This window comes from Hippichthys cyanospilos, chromosome 2 (genome assembly GCF_059441005.1).
Source record: "Hippichthys cyanospilos isolate Australia breed blue-spotted pipefish chromosome 2, RoL_Hcya_1.0, whole genome shotgun sequence".
Taxonomy (NCBI): domain Eukaryota; kingdom Metazoa; phylum Chordata; class Actinopteri; order Syngnathiformes; family Syngnathidae; genus Hippichthys; species Hippichthys cyanospilos.
The window spans coordinates 4,972,163-4,982,646 of record NC_142370.1 but is presented as its reverse complement, the minus strand read 5'-3'; the positions used below and the strand labels follow the sequence as shown (position 1 = coordinate 4,982,646).

The following is a 10,484-nucleotide window of genomic DNA, read 5'->3' as shown; positions in this document are numbered from 1 at the left end:
AAAGCTAACTTCAGCACAGCTTTGTAACCCTGTTACCTGCAACCCCGTGACTGTGATTAGAGTAAATTTGTTTATTTATTAAATCGTGTAATAAAAATAGTACAATTGATCTCTTAGCAGAAATAATAAACACTATGATAGTTGATTACCTGAATATTCAGCAGAAAATCACAAAAATGAAGGTTTACTTTTCAAAAGTTCCGAACCCCGAATGCCGTTCAATTCTGGAGTGACACACATAGATTGAAACCTGATGGGACAAAAATCATTTTTGAACATACCGGTGTACTGAACGCATTGAGAAGATGCGTGTTATTGAAGCAAGCATTCTACTGGGGAACAAGGAACAAATATTATTACGGTAATCGTTTGAGAAAAGGAGGGCCAATGCTTTGGACAGTACAGTAATTCCTTAGACCCGCAGAGACGGCTTTCAGGGCGTGGCACCGCTGATTTTTAATTTCTTTTGGCCATAGGTATGACCAACTGTTTTACCAATGTTGACCCGAGTGGGGATAATTAAGCGGCTGTAGAAAACGGAAGGAACTGTAATTGTGACTTTATTAATTCGTCATCGCTACCGTATTGGCTTTGCCCAAAGACCTGTACGTTTACTCCATGTGAAACCGACGTTCATTCATGCAGTAATACGGTCGGCGCGGTGGTAAGCTTAGACTCCTCTAGTACCTCTACAGAGTAAACAAGAAAACACGTGACCTTTATCACGCAAGACCTGTCCTGGCCGCCCACAATGCTAACGTCTAGTCGGAAGCCCGTTCCCATTTCAACGTTTTTAATGTTTCTTTTTTTTTGTTGTTATTTAAGACTGCTGGCATTTTTGTTTTACTGTTTTCTGGCTGTAGTTTACAATTCGCGAAAATAATAATTGTTTAAAAATACCGGAAGTGTTTGATTTGCGTCGATTTATTTTTTTCACGCGTTTTTGATGAAGGAAACAACAACACGAGTTTTAATTTCCTATTGTTTTTAATCATATAATAATAAAGTAATATTTAAGTTTATTTTAACAAACAGTCGCCGTGCTGATTAAGATTTCATTTTATTTTGAAAATTAACCCGGAGATTGTACTTGTTCGGTTGTATTTCTTGACTCTGATCAGTCTATACACCCCGTGATCTCCAAAACAACACAACAAAGTGGCGCAAAGAAACATGGCGAGCGGCGAGCAATCACGAAGACGCCCCTCTGTTACATCCTCTTCTGTGGGCCTGGAGGCCCTGTTCCCCGCCGGCACGTCGGAGCACTCTTGCGGAGAAGGGAACCCAGAGCTCGAGCTACTGCGGAAGCGTCTTCAAGACTGGCTGTCGCCGTACGAGCCTGCGCTACTGTGGCTTCAGCGACTGCTGGTGTGGGAGAGGCCCCTGTACAGCATCTCGGTTGCGCTCACGCTAAACACGTTGTTCTGGTAAGGCCCGATCGAGGCGACGGTCGCCTTGCTGGTAGCTCGCTAATGTTGCAGAGATGTGCGTGGTACGAGCTCAACGTCAGTCAGGATACGAATGTCGGGATAAGACGGCTAATCCCATCCTTAGCCGAATGCTAGCACGGGTTCGTTGTAAGTGGCAACTCAGACGCGATAAAAGTGTGACAGTCGTTGAAATGCCTCGGTATGAATACGCTCAACAAATCGAATCATCTTCGAAGGGGGTTAACCTAATGAATAACCTAATAAATACCAGCTCTCGTTGATAAGTTGTGTAACGAGGCGGGATGCTGAGGAACCTTTGTAAATAATCAAAGCGCTGTCTGTGTTGTCGTTATGCCAGATATAAAACACGCAAGTTGCTAAAGTGTTCATTGTGGCAACATCAACAGGCTCTTGTCGTCCACTTCACTCCGACCGCTATTCCTGTTGAGTGTGTCCCTCCTGGGGCTGATGCTGCTGGAGAGATGGAAGCCCACGTTGCTCACCGTAACTAGTAAGAAAAAGCACCCTTGTCTGAATTTTATGCCTTCAAAACTAGTGCCAATCTCAGGTTCATGTTTATCTCTTTCACTTCCGTTAGGACAAAGCCTCCCACGGTTTTTCCAAAAAATTGCAGGAGGTATAGGAACGGTACCAATAAGATGAAATGGCATCCTCGCGGCTCATTATTACACGCCTATCTACACATTGTAGTGGCATTTACCAACTTTCCATGCTTGCGTTGTCAATTAATCATCTAGTACTATGGAAATATATGTGTGTGTGTGTGTGTGTTATTATAGCCTACACTGACTACTATGTATTAGGCGTTTAGTGATCATTTTCACATCTCTGGCACATTTATATTATTATTATAAAATAAAGATCGTGGAAAAAATCCCAGGGCCTGTGACATAATCTATAGAATTGGTATTTTGTTTTCACTATTTTCCAAGTGTCCTAGATTTATAAACTATAACCCATCTTTTTTTTTTTTCGGGGGAAAAACAAATAATTGGTAGTGAAAGGGTAAAAGTATTGTTTTCTCAAGAGCTGACAGTGCACTTTATTATCCAGTGTAAATAAAATAACTTAATCGCCATGAAAATTCTTCATTATTTTACCCCCGCATTTCATTTATAAATGTATTTTTTCCAATTCAAATGATTCAATTCATTGTTGAATTATATACAACACCCGATTTGAAATTTTGTTTTCCTATACTATTCCTATCCTCCAATTTCTAAGCAATTTCTATGGGGACAAGGTGCAAAAAACGTCTTTTTTTTTCCTAAAAGAAAGCATAATTGTATCACATAAATCCAGAAATTGTTTGTTGAAATCAAGAAAACAATATATTCTAGGGTTTTTGGTTACAATTTGATAGAAAAAAAAATAGTTTAATATTTAAATGAATCGTGATTAGATTCTTTTAGACTCTTGATTCATCTTTGCATTGATTAAACAGTCTTGTTGTTATGTAATCAAGTGGTATTTTTTCACATTCTTCAGATAGTACTTTCCACAAATCATCTTTATTCTTAATTTGTGATTATCTAGTAATAAAGTTTGATTCATCTGGTTGTTTTTTTGACATTCTCTTGAGCACAGCTCTAGCGGATGGATAACACAACCCCAGCCACTACTATAGCTTCTATTCTATGCACCATATAAGGCTGTGCGCCTTATATATGAAAATATATATGAAGGTGTGCCTTATAGTGTGGAAAATATGGTAATTTATCATAGGTTCTAGAGGTATTGGTGAGATTGCAAACGCTCACACTGGTACTTGTCTGGGGAAAAAATATTATATCAAACATCCCTATCCAAAATTGAACATTGCCTCATCCATTGTTGCTGCTCCAGTTTGATGAACATTTTCTGTCCGCATTCCCACTGATAGCATAATTATGCCCTAATTACACAGACTGCATTTAGGAACATCTTTTTCAGTTTTCAATTAGCTGTGGCGTTTAATGTTTTGACATATAGCATGAGCACACATCAAGGTCATTGGATCATACAAATATAAATCGAGACATTGATTAAACTGTTTAACCATCGCACCACTGCTGTTTGTGAGTCAAGCATCTAATGTTTACACTCACTCTATAATTCATGAGTTAAACTGCACAAATTTTTGTGAATTATGCCGCCGTGAAGTTGATCGTAAATGCAGTTTTCTACTAATTTGGTGTATTGATTGCAACAATACACATTGCCTACAGTATTGTATTTGATCGGAGATTCAACATGCACAAATCTAAACTTGTGTTTTTCTGGCTACTCTAGTTCCACGTGTTGAAGTGTCCCCCATTCAAAGGTACGCATATTGTGAAGTGAAAATGATTTTCTGCCGCTAATTACCCTCGTGTGAAGCACCCAGCCGATAGTACTGTTTCCTCTTTCTCACTGTTGTTGTCGTTTATGCGTGTGCATGTGTGCAGTGACTCGATGAGCACAAAGCAGCGTCTGCTCAGCGTTCCTGAGCTCAGTCACCACCTGGCGGAAAGTTACTTGACGTGCTGTCTGTTTCTGCATGAGACATTGCAGTACAAGCGACAGAATCATGGCAAGGTAAGGTAAAGTTCCGGTCCTGCTATCATTGGAATTTCTCATAAACAAGCTGACAGAAATGCTTTGTACCTGCAGGGCAGTTGATCTTCCATTTCCTGTTTACTCTTTGCAGCTTGAAGACCGTCAGTAACTGTGTCACCTTTTATGTGATTGTATTTCTCAGTTCTGCGCAATGATGTGCAGCGGCTGTTTTGCACTTGCGGTCGTTGGACATTACGTTCCAGGAATCATGATCTCCTATATTATCGGTGAGTCACTTGTTGTCACCTCTGCCCCAACTAGCCTGTGTGAGTCCATCAACTTTCCATTTGGTTGATCACTTGGACCAACATGCACCTTTCTTATTGCTTGCTTTGGATTCTTTCAGGTCTCAGTGTAATTCTGTGGCCCCTGGTGGTGTATCATGAGCTGATACAAAGGATGTACACCGGCCTGGAGCCCATCCTGATGAAGCTGGAGTACAGCATGAAGGGAGAGACAGAGCGTCGCAAGCATGAAAAGAGGAGTGAGCATCGGTCGATGCAAACACTCGACATCTGATTTTTGTGGCCATTGTATGTCCCAGTAGTGACCATTTGAAACGCTTGCTTGTCTATACAGAGGTAAAGAAGGATGTGGTGGAGGGCGACGAGCCAAGAGCTGAAACTGAGAGTGAAAGTGAGGAGGAGCTCTCCTGTTTTGCCCCGACGGTACGTGCCATTTTGTAGTGCTGGGCGATGATATCGATATTTTGCGATACGAAGTGACACAATACGACGTTCACTTTCCGATACATCGCGTGTCCCTTTTCTTTTTTTTTTAAATCAGCTCAAAATCAATTAGCTTTTGTATCATGGTTTTTGTGATATTATGAATCCTATTTTGCGTGTAAATCATTCCAAGCGCTTCAAAAACACCACGTTAAATGTTACAATACATTACGTTTCGAGTGAGGCCATGTTCCGAAGCAAAAGTGGCGGCAGAGGGGGAGAGCACACAGCAGAAAAAGAAAACTTTATGATGCAGATGGCCTTTCCCTCGTTTTTGCCGTTGTAGTCTTATCTCTGGCTTCCGCACAGTGTTCAAGTGATCCGCAGTAAGCTCCTGTATGTGTTCCTGAGAAGCGCAATAATATCCGAGGAGCGAGATTAAAGAGCAGTAGAATCACATGTTGAGATTAATCCAAATGGGAATTTTGAGATTTCAAGTTTTGTTTTATTTCATTTTCTTTCTTTTATGTGCTATGACATTTTTGTAATATGAAGAAGAAACGTGCACAGAAGCAACTGTATCTTGAGGTTTCACTGAATTGGATAAATTATACCAATAGATTTCTCATTGGTTTTTGTTATTTTTTTCCACCAACGCGAGTGATGTCACAGTTTTGTTTACGGTTGAAGAGCAAAAATGGCAGAAAGAAAGTGTATTCTCAACTTCTGGGGACATATTAACGCCGTCCAGGGCATGCTTGAAATCAAAAAAGCTTTTTTTTGAAAAATGAATATTGAATGTGTGCTCATAGATGTTCATGATGTGTGGCTTCTGAAAAAGAAGAGTTTGTCTATTTTATTTTATTTTTTAAAACATTGCCCAATATATCGCAATACGTATCGCAATATGCCTTTGCTGTATCGCAATATATCGCAATACGCTTTTAAGACAATACACAGCAACTAGTCTTTATTCTGCAAAGGAAAAGAAATATAATAAGGCTTCCAAGACAGCCCACGGAGCATGCTTAAAATCCACAACTCACATCATTCATACATTATCCAAGCTCCTTAACCTCATGAGGGTCGCCGTCATGCTAGAGCCTATCTCAGCTGTCTTCGGGCAGGAGACGGGTATACCCCGTACTGGCTGTCAATTGCAGGGCACACTGAGACGAACAACCATTGGCACTGACAAACACACCTACGCTCTGGGTCATATTACTTCTCCCTGAGGGTGTGGTTCTGTCTCGGTCTAATTACGAGTGTGGCTTTTGCTACCATGACAGCAAGGGGTGGAGTTTGTCCATGTGACACGACAGTGGATACTTAGTGACCAACTCAGGGACTACCTTTTCCAAAAACATCTCGCAACAAATCTAATGAATCTTGTGGTGTTGCTTGAGACGCCCAAAGGATCAGCAAGAAAGATTGCACAAGAATAAGCAAGAGTTGCCAATCTATAAAATTTCGGTCTCAAAACCGAAGACGCGTCCACATAGGAGTTCTTCTTGAGAAATGAACTGCACTGCAGTCAATATGCATAATGTGTAACCATTTGCCGGGCACAGCGGCCGCTTTCGGCCGATAGTCTAAAGTTTAGACCATTTTGTCTGTTTAGACTCTAAACAGACAAAATGGCCGAAAGCATCCGTAACAGCCATTGCTTAAATTGGAACGTATCCATACATTTCTCAAAAATCCTAAAAATTCTTGCCTGTTTAGACCTTAAAAAGACAAAAACTTGTGCCAAACGAAGGCCGATTTTGCCTGTTTAGACTATTGGCCGAAAGCGGCCGCTGTGTAAAGGGTTAAGAGGAGAAAGCTACAGCGGAGGAACCATTTGACCTGTGAAGCATCACCGGCTCTTCCTTGCTTTGAGAGTGACAAACACATGCTCGGCTTTGTAGTTTCGCAGTTCGCACCGAGCTAGGTTGCTAGAAAAGCGCTGTGTCTGTCTAGGCATGTGTACTGCGTGTACCAATTTGTCATTGTGCTTGTCTTGCCCAGGTGGACGTTAAGACGACGGCCCTGGCAATGGCCATCACCGACTCGGAGTTGTCTGACGAGGAGGCTTCCATATTGGAGAGCGGCGGATTCTCTGTTTCCAGAGCCACCACCCCACAACTGACGGATGTCTCGGAAGGTATATGTCGCCTGCGTCAATGTGACACTTGGAATTCGACCCGTATAGAAATAGCCGTTCCCTTCGGGGGAAGGCTGAGAGACCCGACCGGTTCACGCCATCAACAATTCAAATAAGACATTTCTCGATGTGTATTTTTTGACACGGTGACACAAAAATAGGTTAGCTGTATGTGATACTTAAGGACAGGGGTCCCCAACCGCCGGTCCGTGGCCCGGTACTGGTCCATGGATCAACTGGTAGTGGGCCGCACCCGAAATAATGATGTTTTATATCTGATTGAGTTTAACAGTTCTTTCATTTGGCTTGATCTGTTTTTTTGCGCCGTCTTTAGCCGCTGTTGATATGACGTTTTGTAGTGAGGAGGGATTGTGTGGCGTCAATTGAGAGCAGTCGCTGTCTGTGACGCATACGTAGTTCTATCTGTGAAATCAGGCTCACGAGTGTCTGTAAGTTGTACTTTCTTTGGAAGATTATTGTCATGTATGATAATAGACCCCATATTAATTTGTTGATCCAACAACTTGTGAAGATGGATCACATGCTAGATATTGTTAGTTATATAGCGCTGCCTTGTATATGTTTAGCTTGTTAGCATTTTTGTTTGTGCCTGGTATTTCCCTTTGGTATATGTTAGCATATTCAAAGGTTTTGCATTGATAAGTACTCATTTGAAGCTAATTGGTGTTTTGCATTGAAATAAATTGCATTTGTAATGATTGAGTTAATCCCTGGAGGAAATTTTGCCCCAACTCTGGCTTTTTGATTTTTTTGGGTGTGATATAAAAACACAAAAAAACACTAGTGGGCTAAACTGTCCTATAATTCTGACATAATAAATAGGACTATTTCAATTTCATACATTTATAAATATACAGCGTTACTTGTGCTCTTATTGCATTTTTACAATTTTTGTACATATATTTATAGATAGAGCTGATGCAACTGAACGATTTGAGGGGTTGAAAGTAAACATACATTTATATTTGACAATGTTATGACCCTTTCAATGTCCGCCCCAGTTGGGTGATAATAAAACCAGGCTAGTAAAAAAAATCCCCGGACACCCAGGGGTCAATCAATGTAATTTGTGTACATTTTTGTAAGATATATAATTCTTGCGGTCCACAGTAAAAATCTTAGCATTGACCGGTCCGTGGTCCGGTCTGTGGTGATTCAAAAGGTACCTTCGCTTGAGAACACAATAATTCCTTTCAAATAATGTCATGCGTTCACCTCTGTTTAGATCTGGATCATCAGAGTTTACACAGTGAGCCAGAAGAGTCCTATCTGCGGGATCTGCCCGAGTTCCCTTCTATTGAGGAGTTTCCATCCTTGGAGCGCAACCTCCTACGCTTTCCGTTGCAAGGCGCGGGCCAAGGTGACAGATCCCAAGCCGGCGCCGCGACAGAAGCCGAAGCGTTGAGCCCCGCCAGCCTCCTCATCCAGCACCTTGCATCCCCGCTGCACTTTGTGAATACTCACTTCAACGGCCACGGGAGAGCCCCTGGCGGCGAGGCGGGTTTGTCGCCCGCCACGGCGGACGGAGCATCGGCTCGGGGAGGAGAAGAGCGGGCTGCTGTGACCCAGGGGGCGCAACGCTCACTTGAAGCCCTAAGTGAGGAGATTGTGAGCACCGCCATCTCCACTGTGGTGCAGAACACTTTGTCAGCGCTGCTACGCTCAAGCGAGGCCAGCGAGGAGCCCGTCCTGGCCGAGTTCCTCCCTCACGAATCTCCCCCAGGCGTTACGGAGATCCCACCCGCTGCCGCTAGCCCCGCCATGGCGACGTCGCCCAATGAGGACCTGGAGTCGATAACCACAGAGAGCGTCAGTGTCGGCGAACTGCACGAAGATACGCTGGTTGCCACAGAGGATGAGGATTTTGAGCTACTGGACCAAAGTGAACTCGAGCAGGCAGATGACGGGCTGGATCCCAGCCCTGAAAGACTGCTGGTGGGGGAAACTTCGATAGCTCCGCAGCATCAACATCGGTCATAGCTTCCCCTTTGCCCCCCCCCCCCACCCCCCCACCCCCCCTGTTTTTAATTTGTCCATTAAATCACACACACCAGTACATCCAAAACATTTGTCAAAGATCATTTGATGCTGTCGGTCCCTGGCAGCAACTTGAGCTGTCAGCATTGTAGATCTGGCCTCTCAGTGTTGAAAATGGCATTGCAAGCAAATTCCCATGTTGAGTAAACCTGCTGTCAGAAGCAGATGTTTGTCCAGATGTTGTTACAGAGATTAGGATTACAGCGCAGTGAGGATGTCGTTTTAATGTATTTCATTTAACTGTTAGATGGGATATTTATCTGAGGATTCCTTCATTTTTTGCACCCATTTAATGAGATTGGTGGCATTGCCCTAAACAAAAGTGTTTGCTTTGTTTAATAGGCACATTGAGTCATTGTTGCGCTTTCACTTGTTGCCTGAAAACGGAAACTTTGACAATGTTGGATGTTGAAAAGATCTTGACCCACACACATAAGTGACTTAAACAGCTTTCCTCTGTGGTTGATGCCTCGTCTTGACTAATATTTGCAAGTAGGATCTAATTTTATGCCACATCTCATTGTTACCAGTGAGACTGAGTTCTTGTAGTCATCCATATTAACCAACTAACCGTGACAAGTACATTGCATGCCATGCATTATACATGTGCTAACCATGTTCAACTGTCAGGTTTTGGGTTGGGGATAAAGGGGAGGTTTTGCTTTAACCCGCTCGCAATCTGAATCTCAGGGGGAAGGGTGTACAAATTGGCTTGCGACATTGTGTTCATTTTCCGATTTGTCCTTGTGAACTGTATTTGTACTAACCTCCCAGTTACCAGCCTCCTTGTGTATATTGTAGAAATATTAAAAAAAAAAAAAAAAAGGAATTTGCGTATTCCACAATATTCTGCATGTAAAACAACACTGCTGCACCATTATGTGGGGAAAAATACATGTGAATGTTTCAGGTCCCATTTCTTTAATATTTTTTGTGGAATCATGTTTGGTTTGTCCTTATTTTCATTACAAGCCAACTGTAAATGAAAAAGACTAATTTGTGTTTGATGGTAGTGTGCTTACAAGCAGAGGTGGGCACTTTGTTAGCTCTGACGGACTGTCCTTCAGTCCGTTGCCCATGAACGCCCATTTTGCTGACAGACCGATGAATGACGGGAGTGGTAGATTAAAAAAAAAAAAAAAAAAATTAAAATTTGTTGGGAGTGCAATTTTCATCCGTTGTCATAATCGTCGGGATAGACTTTACAATCAGATATCTGTCAGCCTGCCATGACCCGTTTTGCTTACTGAAATATAAATCAACTGACTTGCATCTTTATCTGCTATATTGCTTTAACTTGACAGTACAAACTGCAATCAGCCTATAGTCAATGTGTCTATAGTCACTTTGCTGAAATATTTTCAGTTGAGTGAACAAACTGGGTTGCTTCAATTCACTACTTGTCATCGACAGTTATGACAAAGCAGACTTTACCCGAGATTTATTTGCAGTTGCTCCCTTTCGTAGTTCTGGTTTCTCTCGCCAACCAAAAGTTGTGTTGAGAATAAAGATATTATTTTGTGGTATTTTGCTTTTTAAATATATTTTACATAAAGAAATTGCTTGCTGAGAAGGGCTGGGATA

At 42.1% G+C, this 10,484-nt stretch overlaps 1 protein-coding gene across 1 annotated transcript; it reads left to right on the top strand.

Moving 5' to 3' along the window:
* Positions 1–1,097: 1,097 nt before the first annotated feature.
* On the top strand, positions 1,098–9,825 carry retreg2 (reticulophagy regulator family member 2). The gene is made up of 9 exons (XM_088408168.1): positions 1,098–1,427; positions 1,838–1,941; positions 3,723–3,753; positions 3,878–4,007; positions 4,171–4,255; positions 4,375–4,512; positions 4,608–4,696; positions 6,707–6,842; positions 8,089–9,825. Exons 1-9 carry the CDS (start codon positions 1,174–1,176, stop codon positions 8,841–8,843), a joined length of 1,722 nt encoding a protein of 573 aa, XP_088264294.1. The 5' UTR covers positions 1,098–1,173; the 3' UTR covers positions 8,844–9,825.
* Positions 9,826–10,484: the final 659 nt, after the last annotated feature.